The sequence below is a fragment of the Zosterops lateralis genome (genome assembly GCF_965231275.1).
Source record: "Zosterops lateralis genome assembly, chromosome: 2".
Classification (NCBI taxonomy): Eukaryota; Metazoa; Chordata; class Aves; order Passeriformes; family Zosteropidae; genus Zosterops; species Zosterops lateralis.
In genome coordinates this window covers 68,711,770-68,731,709 of record NC_139763.1, presented here as the reverse complement: position 1 = coordinate 68,731,709, position 19,940 = coordinate 68,711,770, and the positions used below count along the sequence as shown (strand labels likewise).

Genomic DNA, 19,940 nt, shown 5'->3' with positions numbered 1-19,940 from the left:
TGTGTATCGTGTGCATCACAGCCTTTGAAAGGATGCACTGCTAGAGAAAGTAGTTTAGTACTTCAGCCCTTGCATGACATCTTGTGTCTGTGTCTAAAGCAAGGCTGAACTTAGTTACTGTAGGGTTGGGGGAGTATGATGTGTCTGGGTGTGGTGTTTTCTCTGGGATTTTTTATGAAGATCCTATATTGAAGTATTTGCCTATGTGATTCTTGCATCCTCTTTACTAGTTAGTATCCACACGGAGTAAACTATAGTTCAGTTTTTGATGAAACAACTAAATAAATTAAAATGGAAAACCATATGTTTAGCACTTGTATGAAACTTCTTTTTTCTGTTGTAAATATTAAATTTAGACTTTATGTAGCATGTTTACTTATGGACTGAAATTGAGCAAGTCATTCAAGTTGTCATTAAGCTGTAATTAACTATATAAAAGCCAACAGTCATTGCTAGCATTTGGAAAAGCACAGTAATGAAATATGGGCATAACCTCAGGCATTATCTGTTTTTATCTGTAGAACAGGAGGTTCTGTTACCTCCTGTAGACTGGGAGAGATGCATTTCTTTTGGGATGTGTTGCTCTCTACCAGGCTTTCAGGTTATGCCTTTTTCTTCTCTTTCTTCAGTCACACAATTTATAGTCATCCAGAGGTCTAAGGGGATGTATATGTGAGTATGTGTCTTCTGGTTTAGTAAAGGTTTTTCATTTAAAGATGTTTGGAGTAATGAGGTGTTTTTTCTTTAAACTTGAATTGGGAGAGGTGATAAAGACTACTTGTTGCATGAGAAAATTTTCATGGGAGCAACAAATAAGAAAATGTGAAGCTGAGCAGGAAGAACTTGAGATGGAAGGAAAATGTGATTCTGCAACTCATTATTTCTCCCTATCAGTTTCACTCTAATATCCCTATCCCTTTATATTGCTTGCCCCAAATATTATGCCAAGAAAAAGGAAGGTATGTCTTTCCTGCTGCCTTCAGAGAAGTTCCTTTTTAGAATCAAAAAGTAGTTCTGATATGTAGAACATTATCTTACCACTTGTCAGTATCATTCTCCTTTTAACAGATATCTAAAGTAATGATGTTTTACTCTTAGCACAAAATGTCAATACTGCAACCTGAAATAATCTTTGGATAGACTGAGAGAACATTGGAGGCTTTCAGTCAGTTCTGAAACTACTAGGTGGTGAGGGAAAACTGAGGAAACTTTTAAGAGGTGTGTTAGTGTCATAGTCCTTAGTGGTGAAGTGTGTTAGTTTTCCAGGTTTGTAGACCCTCTGGACTGTCTGAATAACACTGACAGATCTTGGAAGGAATCAAGGCTTTTAAAGGACTGTAAAATATATGCTTTAATTTTGTTTTCCCCTCAGAGATTGGACATCTAAAAGTCAAGGCTGTGCGTGTATATAAATTACATACCTATTGCTTTTCTATTGGTGGCCTCTTCAGTTGAATGTAGTCATATAGAAAGCTGAGGTGTTTTTTATCTGCTTAGCTCTGTTACTTAGAACAGAAGTTAATACAGTTCTGTCAAGTAAAAATAAGAAAAAATATATGAAAAGTGAGGTGTATGAATGAAAATTAACTTTGTAATTTTAGGAAGCTAGTGGTTTGTTTCAAAACCTCTTTGGACCATTAGGAGTTCCACAATAAGAAAAAGCTGTTTATGCAAATATTTGCTGTAATAAATCCAACTTGAAAGAATTAAATGAAATACAAATAATATTTTAGTTTCATTTCTAAGGATCACAATGTTAGCACCTGCATTCTTTTTTAAAGGTTATTACTGTCTGTCTCAGTGTGTACTGTGTATCAGCCTTTTCTGAAGTGTGAAGAAGTCCTTGAAGTAGGTTCTGAGGGTTAAGACTGCTATTGCTTTGTCCCCATCTGTGGAATTTACTCTTTTGCATCCCACCCCAAGCACTGGAAAAACATTTTGCTTGTTTAATACTGCCTGATCTTCACTTCTGTTTTTTCAGCACACAACAACTTTGGTATTAATATGCTTCAAGAAATAATAATAAAAAAGTGCCATACCTCATTGGGAACAGATGGGGATGTTTGTACTAATCATCTTGTGTCTGTCACCGTTTATACGGGAGCACCGTAACCAGGGATCAGGACCCCATCTGGGGTTTTCTAATTCAGACCCTGTTCTTTAAAGATCGATTCCAGACAATACTAACTGTGTGTACTTTTTCTCTGACTTAATTAGGAATCCTGGTGAATGTTTCCGCTGCTGAAATCAGATGCTTCACTTTCGGGCTTTTTAATGGACAAAAAAATTACATGAAGTTAGCAGTCAAAAATGTTATAGTTTTAATTGCTTCCATTGTACTCATGTAAACTACATTGTCACAGAACATAGAATGACCTGGGTTGGAAGGGACCTTAAAGACTTTATAGGTCCAATTGCCCTGCTGTGGACAGGACACCTTCCACTAGACCAGATTGCTCAGGACCCCATCCAACCTGTCCTTAAACACTTCCACAAACTCTGTGAGCAACCTTTTCCACTGTCTCGCTACCCTCAGAGTAAAGCATTTTTCCGCAATATCTGATCTAAACCTACTCTCAGTTTGAAGCAAATCGCTCTTGTCCTGTCACTACGTGCTCTTGCGAAAAGTCCATCCATCTTTCTTGTAGGCTCCCTTCATGTACTGGAAGGTCACAGTTAGGTCAGCCTGAAGTCTTCTCTTCTTCAGGCTGAACAATCCCAATTCTCTCAGCCTTTCCTCATAGGAGAGGTGTTCCGTACCTCTTATCAACTTTGTGACCCTCCTCTGGACTTGCTGCCTGATGTCCTTCCTGTGCTGGGGACAGGAGTCTGTAGCTCTTTTAAAGAGTGTTTGGTTCAGCTAAAATGTGATAACTTAGGAAGAGACTCTTGAGAAGCTGGTTGTCCACAACTTCTGCCAAAGTAGCCTTTGGTTCTCTTCAAGACATCCCAGTATATCCACATTGTAGCTCACTTCATGTCAAAAACCTTCATCCTGAGAGTATTAGAAAGAAAGGGAACAAATAAAAAATTACTAAAAGGGAAAAACAAACCAGTCAAAAACTTAACAGTTACCCACAGTAAGTAGAAACATACTGTCCATGAGAAACTCCTGAAAAAAATTTACATCAAAACTTCCTGTATGTAATCTTTGGTCCACCTTGAGTTTGACTGTTCACTTCTGTTAGTACTGCTTTGTGACTTAGATATACATTCCAGTGACGACAGTCAGATTTCTAGGAAGTCTTTGTCACTGCATATGTTAGGTTTTTGTTCTTAACAAAAAGAATTGAATTGTTGTCAGTTATGAGAATTGAGCAGAAGACGCTTCATGAAAACTTGTAATTACATTAGCGAATTTTTTTTTTTAATTATTATTTTTTTTTATTTTTTTATTTTTATTTTTTTATTTTTATTTTTCTGCATCTGCCTATGGCAAGTTTCAAAGACTTGGGGAAAATGTACAGAGATGCTAGGCAGCTTGCCATTAGGCGTGATATTTTCTCTGATAATTTTGTTGATTTTGTTACTTGGTAGTTGAGGATGAAGCATTATATGTGGTTCCTGAACACAGAAACAAAGTGTATGGAAGTAACTGTAGCTTTTCGTGTCGTCACTCTGAAAACTTTTGAGATGGTTGATGTCTGTGGACAGAGCAAAGTGCTTAATTCACTTAATTCATGGTACAAAATAAGGTTTACATTTGCTCGTCTTCCTCTGAATATGAACTGGTCAGAATCAGGCTGTAACTTTTGCTTTCCTGTGTTTTTGAAATGGAAAAAAGAATAGATAAGCCAATGATAAACTCTTCAAAAGAGTGTGAGGAAGTGTTTCAAAGAGACAACAAACAGGAGATGCATTTCGTCTTCCATTTGCCCAGCTGGGATCATGCAGTTTGTAATTCCTTCAAAAATGCTTCCAAGAACTAAGAAAAGAGATTTTGATGCATGTACAGTTTTTGGAAAGAAATATTCTGCGCTCTTTTTTTAATGACTAGCTGATCTGTACTTCGAGAATGCAAAACATTTTGGAAGTTTTCCTCAAAGTTACAAATGTTGCCTGTAGTAAGTTCTCCATTAGGTTGTCCATACTGCATTTTGTGTATACATATAAAGGCACGTTTAAAGTAACTTTTTTTAAAAAGGGGACCATGGTCCCCTGAATCTTCTGTATTACATACAAAAAAGCTTTAAAACAATATTGAAATTGCAAATTCTTTTTAAAAATAGTAAACAGTTTAAATTAATTTCTGTTCTTCTAAGTATATGTTATGATAGTCTTTAGTTATAAAACTAGTGCTGGGGTTTTTTTCAACCCACTGTATTTAGGAGTTAGAGCTGCATATCAAAGTCTGGGCACATATTTTCGAAAAGCTGGAAAATGCAAAATGAATTGACAGGGGACTGTGGGAAGGGAGAAGCATATCTAGTAATTTGAATGATTGAATGTCACTTTGGGATACTGGAATTCATTCCTTCTGTCAGTTTCTTGTGATCTCAGGCAAGTCTGTTTAAACCAAACTTCCCACAAGAGCCTATTAGTAGTGCATTGATTTCCTGGGAGACAGGCTCTAGACCCGGACTACTGGTGCCTGGCTCAACAGATGCTTTACTTTTAGATGTTGGATAAATTGGCATACTTTAAAAGTTGTGTCCTAAATTCCTCCTCCTAAATTCCTGACTGTAGAGGTAAAATTGGTTGCTAGTTCTTAAATTTCAGTTTGTATCTTGGGTTAGTAATCTATGAAATGAGACAAATACTTATTTTTATGAAAAATTAGTGGAAGTGTTGCAAAACCAAGTTAATTTTGTTCCACACTAACAGTACAGCCGAAACAAAAGCCCAGTAAGAAATTAAGTCTCTTCAGAGTGTGGCTTAAATAGAGTCTAAAAAGGGACACACATAAAATTATAAGGAGAAAAGTTGAATAGCTTCTTTGCTTTGAATGAAAAAGAAATCCTGTGATGTGGAAAAAAAGTAGCAAAGGATCAGGTATATCAGCTCCTTTGTGTTCTCTTTAATATTGTGTAAGAAACTTTAAGTCTGTTTCTTAATTCTTAATAAGTGATTTTACAACTACTTCTGTATTTTCATGGTTCCTTTTTAATCAAACTCAGTAAACAGATTTGCAGTATGGATGTGCTCCTGTCAGTCTTTAGGTTGTAACCTTTAGCTTTGCGTCTGGCTAATTGATGGAATGAGTAGCAATGAGTTTTTCAGTGGTTTTATGTGGGGTGAGGTATGAGAGCTTTTCAGTGGATTCTTGCAATTATTTGTTATTGGCAGAAGGGCAACGTAACCTGGTGTTTGCACATTGAATGCTCTGGAAAGGACTGAGATCTGCTGGGGCTGCATTCCCCTACTGCCAGCTGCGACTGATCTTTCTATTTTGGTCTCTCTTTTATGACTTCTGTCTAGTTTGTCCTCATACCTCTTGGGCTTCCAGTGCTTCATTGTACAATGTACTTCCTCTCTCACCTTCTTCAACACATCTTAGGCTTTACAGGGTCATAGAATAGGTAAGGTTGGAAGGGACTCCTGGGGGCCACCTAGTCCAGCCCTCTGGCTCCAACAGTGTCCCTGGGAGCACATTGCTTGGGACTATGTGCTGGTGGCTTTTGAATGTCTCTGGAGAAGGAGACTTTACAACTTCTCTAGGCAGCCTGTTTCAGTGTTTAGTCGTCCCTATGGAAAAGGACTTTTTCCTTGTGTTAAATGGAACTTTGTGTGTCAGTTTCTGCCCATTGCCTCTTGTCCTGTTGCTCAGCACCATGATGAAGAGCCTGGCTCCATCCTCTTGATGCCCTCGCTTCAGATACTTATGTACATTGTGCATTTTAGGAATCTCAAGACTGATAGGGTATGTCAGCTGTGGTGTATGGAGGTGGGGTTTGTTTGGAATTTTTTGTTTTGTTTCTATTTTTTCTTTTTTTTTTTTCCCTTCCCTCTGTCATTACTTTTGCATCTTGGTTGAATGCCTCTCCTGTTACCCCTAAACTTTCTAGTCCCTTTGTCTGATAGAGTTTGTTGGTCTCTTCAGTGGAGTTAGTAGAAGTGTGTCCAAACCTCAGCTGTTTCTATGGTAAGCTGAGCTTTTTGTCTTAATTAAGACAGACTGCTCTTGAGCTGCAAATCTGGCTGAGGTGTGAACAAATCCAGCTTTTTGTGCTAAAGAAACAGCAACATCTGGCTGTTAGCAGACAGGTGGATTAGTGATGGATTCAGCTGTCAGCAGGATTTACCAGATGTGTTTGTTAGTCTGGTTTGGCTATGTTAACCTTTTAACTTCAGGGGAATAAGGAGAGAGCAATGAACAGTTCTTGTACCTTAGGTAATAGGTAGAAACTCTCTGAACTGTTGTATCATGATTGCATGCTTACAGTCATAGTGCAAGCAGCTATATTTATTTATTAATAATTTAAAACTTCCTCCTTTCAGTTGAAAACTTTGTGCTTTTAAAATGAATAAGCATTTGTTTCCTATAGGTGTTACTTTTGTCTTAGTGGTTTCTGTTAATGGAACACAATCCAGTGGGGAGTGTATACAATTTTTCATCATTGTTTTTGATTTGATTTTTTTGTTAATGCTCTCCTGGGTAGGAGGAGAGGTCTTATTGGGGAGTGGGTTACAGGCCACTTAAGGCAGTGATCCATTCTGTAAAATGAGGTGTGTCCTTACTGCACATCAGCACAGATCTGAACCTGATGGAAGCACAGCCAGCCCACACGCTGACGCACACCACGAGTTTGTCGTTGTGCCGCAAATGTGGCATAGAATCATAGACATTCTCAAGCTTGAAGGAACTCAAAAGGGTTGTTAAGTCTGACTACCTGCTCCATACAGGACTACCTAAAACTTAATTGTGTATTTAAGAGTGTTGTCCAGACACTACTTGAACTGACAGGTTTGGTGCCATGGCCGCTGCCCTGGGGTAACTGATCACCTGTCAGTGAAGAACCTCTTCCTAAGGTCCAATGTGAACTTCCTCTGATGCAGCTTCATTCCATCACCTTGTGTCCTAATGTGAGTGATGGAGCTGCAACTGAAGGACAACTAAATATTAAACATGAACTTCAAAGCAGAAAACAAACCAGAGTTTGGAAATTTACTCTCAAGAAAGTTAATATAGCTTTACATATGCTCCTGTTTATACAAAACCCAGGATTAAAATGTACTAATGTATGTAGATTTCTGAAAGTGGGACACACAGAAGATGCAGACTCCACTCAGTGGTGCCCAGTAATAGATCCAGAGGCAATGTGCACAAACTGGAACATGAGTTCGTTCAGAATGTTTTCACTGTGAAGGTGGTAAAGAACCAGCACAGGTTTGTCTGGGCTTTTGCAAGGTCACTGTCCTTAAGTCTCAGCCATTCTGTGAAAATTCAACCCCATTCAACCCCATAGGGCTAAATAATTTTAAGGGATGAATAACTGTATTAGCAAAAATTACAGGAGTCAATATATTATTGGCAGAGGACTTATATATTGGTTGAGTGTTGAGGTAGGTGTCAAAGGTAAGTTAAAACTTAAATATGAAGAGAATATTCACCTTTTTTTTTTTTTTTTTTTTTTTTTTTAGCAATCCTACTGATAGATCCTTATATGACAGTAGGTGACTAGATTGGTCAACTACTGCTGGTCCTTGTGGTCTTGTTCACCTGATTGTAGTATGTCTTCATCTGATTTGTGCATTGTGATCAGTTATGGCTTCTTTCTCTGTCTTTGGGGACACTTTTTCTTTTTCAGTCTGCTTTTCTGTCACAGTTTTGCAAAAAGCAAAGTAAAATGTTTTAGCTGGGAAGAAAAGCTGAACGATAGAAGCCATCTGGGTAGACAACTTCTATTTGTAAAACACCCAGCTGAATGTGATTTTGGTACTAAGATTGGTATATGCAGTTATAATATGAATGTCTGTTTATAATTCATATTGACTAGGGGTGGATGGTGCACTGTAGTGTTGGACAGCATCTGACTGCAGTTGAATACCCATGCTTTCTTTTCAGGTGTCACAGTTCATCCTGGTAGCATTCTTTGTTTGATCTTCAGTAATTCTGTAACAAATAATTTGCAGTAGGATGTAAAGCATATAATTTTGTATTTTTGAACATTATATGCAAAGTTGGGAATGGAAGTGCATCTCATTTAGGTATATGAATTCTGACTCTTTACAAAAGCAACTTTGTATTTATTGACCATTGGGAAATTTTGCATGCTGTTTTGCTTCTGTGGTAGCATACTAGTAATTTTTTTTATTATTTTAGTTCCTTATTTTATTTCCCTTTAGTATTTTATTCTGTTTTTTCAAGTATTCTTAGTGTTGATTTTTTTTTCTTGGGAGGACATTTGTTTAAGTTTAATTCTTACCAGAAACCCCCAAAACAAAACAAAAAAACCAAATAAGTTTCATGGTAAGACTCAGTAAGGCACTTTTAGCCCAATAAATGGTCTACTAAAATAGTACCAAGTGTTGTTTCCTCCTAAGGGGCAACACGGGTTAAACTTGATTTGTGCCTGATATCTGTGTGTTGTAGTTGCCTTCCTCTTCCTGTTACCTTCTCCTTATTTTCCTCATGGCTTCTATGCCATTCTTGCATGGGTTTTTTTCTCCACTTGTGTGAGTCCTACAGCTGTTAATCATTTGAAATTATGTAATGCAAGGTCTCTGAGGTTTCTATGACTGCTTTTTGTTACTCTGTTTCAAAAATAGTTAATGTAAAGGAAAATAATAATTCCTGCCTCTTTTCTCCCATTCTTTTCTAGTAGTTGGAGGAAGGAAACAAATAATTCCTGCCTTACTAAATCTTAAAGTAACCTCCTTGGTAAAAGATGGCTGTGTCAATATTATGACTATAAACCTGTGATATTTTGGAGTTTTGATATCTAGGCTGGTTGTCAGTTCTTCTCTTCTTTTAGAGTACCAGCCTAAGAACTTCCAGTGTTTCTGGTGATTCTGGAAGAAGAATGTTTTGTGGCCTGGTCTGCTTTTCAAACATACCATATGAAAGCAAGGGGCTGATCTCTGCATATTGAACAAGTTGTACCATATTCTATTTGGATATTTTGTTTCAGATATTAACAAGAAAGTAATTCTTAATTTTTAATTTAAAACCTAGAAATCTACCTCTCATGATCAGTTTTTCTTCACTGAGCTATTTATCTTTTACCTTTTGTCTTATAGTGATTCATTTTCTTTGAATCAGGGTGGGATCTCCTGGTATTTGTGTGATTTATGGTGATTTCTGCCTCTTTTCTACTTGCCCTCCTGGCAGTCTCTTCTTGTTGCCTCAGTGCACCTGCTTTCCTCATGTAATAGACTTCATGAGCGCTTCTCCCAGTTTATATTATCTGGCTGATAGGTGCTGGTGGCTGCACGTTGTATTCCAAGCAAGTTCTTGCCAGCACCTTACAATGGGTGTTAGCTGGAGTTTTGGGCTTGTGGGGGTTGGTTTGTTTGTTCCACAGAATCCCAGAATGGATCAGGTTGGAAGGGACCACAGTGGGTCACCTGGTCCAACCTCTCTGCTCACAGACAGGGTTCCCTAGATCACATTGTACAGGATTCTGTCCACATAGTGCTTGAGTATCTTCAGTGAGGAGAGGAGGTTCTTGAAGTATCTTGTCCTAGAGTTAGTGCTGAGTAGAAGAATCACCATGAGACTGTACTTGAACCTAGGCACTGGACTCCTCTTTAGACTCCTGTTATTTTCCCCTGACAGCTGATTATTTTTTCAGTTAGAGAGTATATTCTTGTTTAGGTGTTCATATGCAGTCTTTATATTTGCAAACATTTCTGTTTCTATAAACTTTCCTTTCAATGTTTTACTGAATTACAATCTCATCCATCTCTGCATTCATCTGCCTATGATTTCGAATTGAATGCTTCCATAATAAATGATATTTGGTGGAAGGAAAGTGCTAATTGTTTTATCACAGATGAACCAAACATGAATTGTCTCTGGGTAATATGATAAACCTAAAAGTTACATTTATCTCTGTTTTTGAAATTCTGACTTCAGCATGCAGACTTTTTTCTTAAACTCTTAAAATATTACTGATATCAAACTAGTGCAGCTCTGGTGGTAGTAGTATTACTTTTTTGCTCTGCATTATTAGTGGGAGTGCTGCTTTTATTTTCTTGCAGTATACCTTAATTTTTAAAGTAAACTTAAATTTTTTAAATTGAAGAGTACTGCACCTTAATTTTTAAATACCTTTAAAAAGCCTTGCATTCCACAGTCGTTCATGAATTCTTGGATGGTGCCCATGTAGTTGCTTTGATTTGAAAATGTGAAGTTTGTAAGTATAGACACAGTAACTTCTGATTAAAGATAGTTGTTACCAGTTATCACAGGAAAATTTTACCTGTAATTTCTTTGAAAATGGGTGTTCAGCTGACTTTATAGGATACTTCAGTAACTTCTTTCTTTACAGTCATTACTATACAGCAGCACTTTTTCCTTTTTGATTCTAGGTACTGATGTGCAATTTTTTTTATTTTTTATTAAGCTACTTTACAGTGGATATCCCAGTTTGGCTTCAATTCTGTCTTTATTTTTATATTTCCTTATCTTTGTGGTAAAACTGTCCTGTTTTGAGGGCTCTAATTACAATTTAAAACTTCACTGAGTGGTTGTTGGAGTTGACTTAGTAGTATAAAAACTTTTCTTGCACCCCAGTCAAAGCTTAAAGCTTAATTTTGTTCCTTTGGCATGGGCATTGCCTGTGACCTCCCTGCTGGAGTTGTGTACATCACCAAATCACTTCTGTTTGAACACTCAGAGGACTAGTCATAGTTTGTCTTTTCTTAAGATTTTGTATAGTGTGGTTGCATAATGTGACCACCTAAGGAATGTTTTCCATAGTACTTGACTAACTGGCAAATACATTGCAGATGTCTGTTTTATTAAAATCATATTTAGTCAGCCTACACTCTTCTTTCTCTGTCAGATTCTTTTACTGTTGCCTTCCAGTTTTTATCTCTTTGTAATTTCTTTTCCTTTTTTCTGTGCAGCCATGCACAGAAATAAGCCATTTTAATTTCTATAGTCCCTTTTACTTAGTCTTGAGCAGAAGTGTGAGAACAGACATTCCACAATAATAAGTCAGTTTTATTTTTCCTTAGGTTATTGAATGGTTTAATGGTGAATACTTTTATATATTTTCTAATATTTTTTTTAATTGAGTGTGTTTCAGTGAAAATGCTGTTTCATAAATGGCATAAAACAAGAGACAGTTTTATTAAAAGAAAAATGACAACAGTAACATCTGGAAAAATGCTGAAACTTAAAGCTGGGTCACATTTTGTGGAAGCTGCAAGTGTCTGCAACGCCACTGGAGAGAGCTGTGTGCTGAGATAAGTTGGTACTGAATACTTTCTACTTTCATAAATCTTTGGGAGGCTTTCTTTAATGAAGTTTGAAAAAAATCTTATCAGCAGAAGTGGGGACTTACCTGGGATCATTTGCTAACTGATTGTGACTGTTTAAGTAGCTTGAGGCTCTTTAGTGAGCATGTGCTGATTTTGTTATCATGTCCTAGTCTTTTCTTCTTTGTTCTTTTTCGGAATCCTCCAAGTCCTCTCTACATTGTGATGATCTCTCTTCTTGCACAGTTACCACCTGCACATCTTTTAATTTTCCACAAAGCGCTTACTTAATATGTTAATAAAGAAACTTAATGTGCTTTGCTGTATTTTCTAGTGTAAGTTTGAAAAAGTATTTCCTAATTTAAACAGGTATTATTACTTCTGTATGGCTGTCAAAGGACTGCCATAAATGGCATTCTGTAGTGAAACCCAATACATTTTTGTTATTTGTTGGACTGAGAGTGTTACTTTTACCTTATAATTTGGGTCTTCATTCCAGAAGACATTTAATGAGTGACTTCTGAAATTCTTCCTGTATGCTGCCTTACAGAAATGGGAAGCTAGCATTTTACTGATATAATGGACAATACTAGTATCTTGATTTAATGGTAGTGAAGTAAACAGTATAACATGATACATTTCTAAAAGGGAATGGAACGTATTAGTCTAGGTGTTGTACCTGAATCAGTATGAAAAACAACCTGGATTTACATAAGTACCCTTGGTACAACACACTAAAGTTTTCTATTTTATTCAACAGCAGAAAATTAACTGCTAAATTTCATCTTGGAGGGGCTTTCTATAGCCAAATGATAACTCCTTAGCAGTAGATTCATTATGGAAATAGATTCAGTTTGGTGGCAGTTGGGTAATGCAAGTGTCTAACACCTAAGTCACTTCTCACCTTGATCAATTGTCAGTCAGCTGTATGCCAGCAGGAACGGACCAGGATGTAAAGAATTTCTGTAAATGACTTAAATTGTTATATTATTTGTGTTTTATTAATAATACTGATGAAGTAGAAAGATGCCTACCTCTTCCGTTTCTGAGTTTGAGAGTGATCTCTTAATGATATCTTGTTGCATCTCTTGTGGAAATTACATCTTGACAAATTTTTTCTTACGTCCTGTGTTGTTGAAACAAAGTTAGTGAGCTTCAAGCATTTGTCATGGTTTATATTAATTCATACAAGGATACTACCCACTGAGGGTGCAAAATTAAAAAGAATATGTGTAAGTAATAACAAGAAATTACAAACTGTGTGTTGAAAAAGGAATAGACCTTTGGCGTGAAATCTGTGGTGTAATTTATGAGGTAGAAAAGATTTTGCTTCCTTGCAGTGTCCCAGTGTGCAAGGAAGACACTTCAGGAAAATGTTTTTGCATCATCTAAACTGTTCTTGTATTGTTGATGGAATGGCCTGTGATAGTGAGAAGCCACTGGTCATCCTGCGTGGTTGTGGAGAAAGTGTTGATGAATATTTGCCAGTCCTTTTTTTGGCTATACTTCCTTGTTGGGATGATATGAACTGTGGAAATGTATGTTTAGTTCTTTACGGGTTTAAATTTTCTGTCATGCCAACCACTTATTAGATTCACTTGAGCTTCTCATACCTTTGTGAATGTGAAGAAAATGTTATTCTCACTGGCACACTGAAAAATGTCTTGCAAGAATAGATTTAAAAGTATGTGTATTAGTCTACATATATTTGATGTATACTTTCTTAGATTTTATATACATGATTTTAAAATTATCTCAGGAATAGCTATAGAGATAATTATGTATATTCAGTGAAAGTTCTGAAAAATAATAATGATGATAGAATTTGCTAAGTTGATCACTGTTTCTGGTGATCTTCTAAGTCCTTGTGTTTGGGTTCTGGATTTTAAAGAGGAAGTGGTAGTAAGGCAGGAGACAGACTTGCAAGGAATAGAGGGGTTGATTTGCAAAGTTTGCTTCATCACTTGGGTAAGACTTCTACAAAACTATCTGGAGGATGAGGATTTAAACACATGTATAGATCTCTGGAAAGTCACTGTTGACACGTGATGACTTCATGTGTGTTAGGGCACAGTTTGCTTAATGATTAGCACAGTTAATTAAATCACCATGGGCAATGTAAACTGTCAACCAAACATTATACAATTAAATGGAGTGTGGTTTAAGTCCTCCAGTTAGATCACTGGCTTAACATCCTCTAATGATATTTATTGACCTAGGAAGTATATTTGCATAGATACTTAAAGTACAAGATATCAATCCATGTTTTATTTTCGTAATCACAATCCATATTTTAAAGTGTTGAGCAAGTAATTTGTGTGAAGTTATCTACTTTACAGAAAACATCTGAATGTTTTAATAATATAATGGCCAGTAGACTTAGCTGGAACTCAGTAGCTACTGGATGCTACTGATTATGTACAGAACTCGTGTATTTATTTGAGCTTGACCAAATTTTGGCAGTACTACTTATTACTAATTAACTCTGTTTAGACTAATTGATTGTTCCCATTTGTGGTCTGACTGATAATCATAATTTTAGATTAAATGTGATGATTTTTGTCACAAAGAGTGAATGAATTTTTAATCCATCCTATTCTAACGCCCAATAAATGTTACTTCCACTTTTGGGTTCTTTTCCATGCTTTAGTTTTCCTGTTGTCCTTGTACAAAGGGTATGTGTTTTGTCATCTTTCTTTTCTCTGTATAGTTTCTTCCACCCCACCTTGCTTATAACTTAGTTTTTAATTTGTCATGCTGTTTTACACATAGTATTTTTCAATATACTTCTACAGACTTGCTCTTGATTCCTGACTTTAGGTCTTTGGGAAATTGTAATTGCAGTGGCGCTTCTGTGTTGAAAGAAGCAGTTCCTAGACATCTTAAGTCTTACTGTATCATCTCCTTGTGTACAAATAGTAGGGTTTGTATTTTAAATACTCTCTTTGTAGGTTTTGAAGACTTAACTTACAGTACTGTTTACCATAACTGAAAAAAAAAAAAAAAGTCTGATAGAATCATAATTTTTATTCCTATTTGTTGGACTGGAATTTATTTGTTACATATTTGTTCAAGTTTTTTCGTCACTCTTGTCTCCCTTCTTTATCCTCATATAACAGCAGAAATAGTGCACATCTTTAGGTTTAGTTTATGTGCTTGGGTTCTGCATGGTGCAAAGCATTTCACAGTCTGAAGTGTTTTCTTGGTTTAAAAAAGGCATCCATGTGAACATCTTCGTTTTTCATAGAATCATTAAGGTTGTAAGAGACCTCTGAGATCATTGAGTCCAACGGTTAACCCAGAACCACTGTGTCCTCCACAAAATCCTGTCCCGAAGTGCTTCATCCACTGCGGACCTTTGAACACTGCAAGGGATGGTGACTCTACAGTCTCCCTGGGAAGCCTGTTTCAAGGCATGACCACTCTTCTGGTGAAGAAATTTTTCCTAATATCAAATCTAAACCTTGCCTGATGCCACTTGAGGCCATTTCCTCTTGTGTTGTCATACATTACCCAGGAGAAAAGATCAATCCTCACCCTACCACACCTTTTTTCACATCGTTGTTGAGAGCAGTAAGGTCCCCCCTGAGTCTCCTCTTCCCCAAGCTAAACAACCCCAGCTCCCTCAGCCTCTTCTTGTAAGACATGTGCTCTTTCCCTTCTGATGGTGTATATGAAATAACACTGGATTTTTGAAAACATGGTGGAGAACTTCTAAAATTTCATTTGTTATAAAAAAAAGAGTAGAAACTGTCAGCTGAGTCTGTTAAATCTCAAAGATGCTTTCAAAGAATTTCTTTCTTACAAAACGCTTGTCATCTTAGACTGTTGTCTTTTGTGGTACCCTGGATGTATAAAAATGAATTTTGAAAGCTTTTTGAAATTCAGTCGCTGGATATCACATCACTGGCTTATGGATTTTTATTTTCAAGATGTTGTAGATACAGTTGGCCTTGAGGTTGTTTTTCTTAGCTGTTACTGTCTTCTTTTTCCATGGCAGAAGTTCACTGAAACAGCTGATGTATCTGTAATGTGAAATCACAGGGACTTGCATTTGGTTAGAATCACCAAAACACCCTCCCCGCCGCCCCCAGAATAAAATCCTAGATTCTACTAAGTGTTCAACACAGATAATTTTGATAAAGCTAGGTATGCACAGCTATACTGGCAGTCTAGAATAACAGAATTTCTAGCAGTGGGATGTAATGAAGTTTTATTTGGGTAATTGTTGAAGTTATAACTGTTGTAACAAGGGAATTGCTTAGCATTGAGGTTTTTTTTTTTTTTTTTAATGATGGGTTTTGTTTTCTGCTGTTTGTTTTGAGTGGTTTTTGTTTCTCTCAATGTTAGGTTTATGATTCTTTATCCTTTATGTTCTATTTCTTAGCACCTTTTTAGAATTATTTTTGAACCTGCAAGACTAGATGTATTAATTCTCTGGAAAATAAAGTCCTATTTATTTTTTTCTGTACTTCTGCAAAGGATGAGCTGTGTACATCCCTGTCCGTAGCCTTGGCTGGCTGTTAGGTGCTAACACTGCTGCTCTCTCACTCTTCTTGCTTAATGGAACAGGGAAAGAAATAAGACAAAAAAAGCTTGTGGATCAAGATAAATGCAGGGAGATTGTTTTCATTCTTCACTAACCTTGCTGTCTGCAGGGTTGTTTCATGTTTTTCTCACTTTTCTTCTTGGTAACTGCTGTGCAGCATTTTTTGTCAGTTCTTAAATATATTATCACAGAGGCGCTGCCAGTGGTGTCACTGATGGCTCAACTTTGGGAAGGGGTGAGTCCATTTTGGAGCTGTCTGGATCTGGCTCTCTTTGCTCTGGGAGAAGCCCCTGGTCTCTTCCCACAGGGGCTTCCCTTCAGCCTCCCCCACTACCAAAACCTTGCCACATAAACACAATACAGATGTTCAGTTTCATCCAGACCTTGGATGCCACTGGAGCTTAAAAGCTTGATTGTGTGGCCATCGGTCATACTGGCTCCACAGTTCAACTTGTCTGTAATGTATGAGTTTCAGTCTTTGAATTATTTCAAAATGTGCTCCAAATGGGACTACATCCCCATGTTCTAATCAAGTTTCCACTGCATTTGATCTGATCTGACAGCTATCCACCACTGGAAAATGGAGTTTTGTTCCCCAGTCCCCTTAGTTCCTGTTCTTTCCCTTGAGTTAGCTTTGATGCTTGTCACACGCTTTTCAAAAACAATTAGGCTTGTTTTTTGAGTTGGTAAATTTGATTGGTCCAACAAAGCATCTGATGCTTTTATATATTCTCAGATTCAGGCAAGCAAGGCTCCCTTCTGCTGTGATGAGCTGTTAAAATGAATTTAGCTATAATATATAACATCATCCCATCTGAAAGGTAGAAGGGAATATCTATGTCAAATGGCAAGAGGAGTGAACTTCATTACAATTTCTGTGTACTTCTGAGGAGTCCTAGACTCACTATCATGACAGTGCAGTGAAGAAATATTATGAGGATAAAAGTGACATCATATTTTGGTATTAGAAAAAGTTACTTCAGTGAGGTTTTTTTTCCTCCAGTTTTGTCATTGTCAATGTTTACTACAACTTGCAAGCATGTGGCGCTGTTCCACTGCTGGGTGTATGTAGGTGTGGAGAAGATGACAGAAACTGAGTTGACTTTCGTGTATCTGTTGAAGTACATTGCATGTTATGCCTGTTGAATGAAATCTGATTATTTGTTCTACTCATGTTTTCCCTATTTACAAAAATAAAATGTGTCGTGCTGTATGTGTTCTTTGCAAAAAAAAAAAAATTAAAAGCCAATGTTAACTTTTTGTTTGGTAAAAGATTAGGTGAAGATGAAGCAAAATCTGTAACTTGGATTGTTTTCATGAAATACGAACTAAAGAATACAAAACATGTTGACACGTTTTGGAAGAGTTGGGTAGATTAATGTATTTCAAGTTTTAGTTCTCCTTCAGTGTAGAATGCCCTTGGCTTGGGGGCCAGTAGGTTTTAATTATGGCTGTTATGGAACATGCTGCTAGCCCATCTCTTCTTGTGGATTCTGGCTGATTTTTATTTCTGGTGTTATAGTTCCAAGAAATGCAAAGTATACATAGACTTTTGTATAGCAGGCCTGTAGGAGGAAAATACCTGACTTGGAATTCACAGTTCAGAACAGTCATGACTGCTAGAAGTAGATCATACTTTTAGCTAAATAAATAAAAATATCAATACAATGACAAAGAGATTTGTTTCTTTTGTTACATTCTTAATTTGTAACTGGTAGAGTCTTTTTCTAAGATCTTGATTGTCCCCACACATGCCATCTAGATTTTTTTTCACCATCTTTTGTATTGATTGCTTTTATGTAAGTAAAGGTTTCAGTTCAGCTTCCTTCTCTACAGCAATGAAACTCTGCATAACTTAGAGTGGATTACATGGTAGTCTGCATTTGCATCACTTTAAGGGGACTGAGAAACCAAGTAACTGTGGTGTGTTCCTTGTTAGAATTTAGGAAGAAGTTACCGTTGCTTATCTGCAGTATTTCACTTGAAAACTTGGCTTTAATGGCATAGAGGAAAGAATTGTATTTGGTCTGCTCTGTTTCTAATTTAATTCTCTATCTGCTGCCTGTCTGGCAGTACTGGTGATGTGTAACAATTAACAACACTGGTGTTTTCGCTTTTTGGAAAATTAAGTTTTCCAAAAGAGTAAAGAGAACACAAAGTCCACTTCAAATGTCTGAACACTGAAGCCAGCTGGAATCTTTTATTACCAATAGATGGAAACAGATCATACAGTACAGTGAGATTCTTGGTTGTGTCTCATTAGTGTGAAGATCAAGTACATTCTGGAATGAGGAATTTTAGCTTTTTTTCTGATTTGTACTGCTTGAAAGCTTTATTGTGTCGTACAACAATCTACCTGGGTATCAAAACTGTTGCTGTCTCCCACACAGTATAGATTACTGAAACCAATCAAAATATTTTGTCTTTTTGTATGTTTATGGGTTCATTGATATATTTCTAGTTGGATTTTGTTTGTCAAAGTGGGACAGCTGTGGTTAAGCATGAACTGAACTAGTTAAATAACATAGTCTTCTTAATTTCTTTCCACAGTTTTAAAACCGTGCAATCATGGCTCATTCAAAGACAAGAGCCAATGATGGAAAAATCACATATCCTCCAGGAGTCAAAGAAATCTCTGATAAAATATCTAAAGAAGAGATGGTGAGAAGGCTAAAGGTTAGTAAGCAAGTAATTGCTTGCAGATGAAAGTTTATCGTAAAAGATGTTCAATGATCCTGTTACTATATATCTAGAAAGGTGGGGTTTTATTTTTTCTTTGGGCTTTACCTTTTCTATGTGTTGAAGGAGAAACTTGTTTGCTCTTGTGCCTTATCTTCTACACTTTCTTGAAATGGCTTGTTCAAAAAAGGTTTAAATGCATTTAGAAGTAGAAATGAGCTGCATCGATTTCAAATACTACTTAAATTTTATTTCAGCTACAATGCTAGTCAGTACTTTCATTGTTTTCCAGTATTTTCCTCTCTAAAAGAGAGTTGTAATTTTGGAAATAATTTGAATACCTCTCAGTACATCCCTTTTATACCTTTTTGCTCCTTGGTTTGTTTGTAAAAGCCTTTATTCTCATTGTTTTAGCCTGTATCACGATGAAGGTAGTCTTTGTTATACTTTAGTCAATATACCTTGACTATACTTACAGTCTTTGATGTATTCCTGTCTTGAATTTCTTGACCACTTTATTTGGCCTAAGTGTACAGGAAGGTTGGACAGATTTGGAGGCTCATTTTGTTACTACAATTCTGTATCTACCCATGTACTCTCACAAAAAGGCAGGCCTGTATTGTGCAGAAGGAATGCCTGCAGCTTGGGCTTGCCCTGTGAAACAGGAGGGAACAGATGTGGGAGAGGAACCTTAAGTATTCTAACAGATGGAAGAGCTTAATTTGGAGTTTTTCTGCAGTAGTTTTAAGTCAGTTGGAACTATGGGTAAATGAACAAAAACCAATAAAATCACAAAACACAAGAATTGCTTCTCCTCTTCCCCCCAGCAACCTGTCTAGGCTTTGGGGTTTTGGTTTTAGTGAGTATATTGCATTCTATGGTGCTGAATAAAAAACAACATTTATAACTCTACATATGAGTGATTCCTAAGAGAAGGAATTCTTTGTTAGCACTTGCATATTTTTTCCAGCTTGTGGAAATGCAGCACCACAGTTCTTACTAATCCTTTTTCTCCTATAACTTAATTTCATTTTTGGCCTTGAATGTCTAGTCCCTTCTGTCATCTTGATCTGTCTTGCAGAATAAGAGGGCTTTGTAAGATGTCTTGTGTTTCTTGTTAGCTGTTTATTCTGGCTGTGAATTCGTTGGTGCTCAGGCAGGGAAAAAACTGCACAGTGTTTCTTTTATATCAGGTTGGATGATCCACGCTACACCAGAAGTGTACAGAACTTCAGTATAAACAGTTGCAGGTGCTAAAGAGCAGTAGTTGATAAATAACTGCACTATTAGCCTCTTGATTTCTCTGACTGCCAAATACACATAATTAGTAGGGGAAAAGCACTTT

At 36.8% G+C, this 19,940-nt stretch overlaps 1 protein-coding gene across 3 annotated transcripts in view; it reads left to right on the top strand.

Moving 5' to 3' along the window:
* Positions 1-19,940, top strand: part of PDS5B (PDS5 cohesin associated factor B) — a 101,619-nt gene that overhangs the window by 1,670 nt on the left and 80,009 nt on the right. For all 3 annotated transcript variants that reach the window (XM_083854749.1, XM_083854748.1, XM_083854747.1), the window contains exon 2: positions 18,467-18,592. In XM_083854749.1, the coding sequence (XP_083710875.1) occupies positions 18,485-18,592 (108 nt within the window). In that variant the 5' untranslated portion in view covers positions 18,467-18,484. The remainder of the gene's footprint in view (positions 1-18,466; positions 18,593-19,940) is intronic.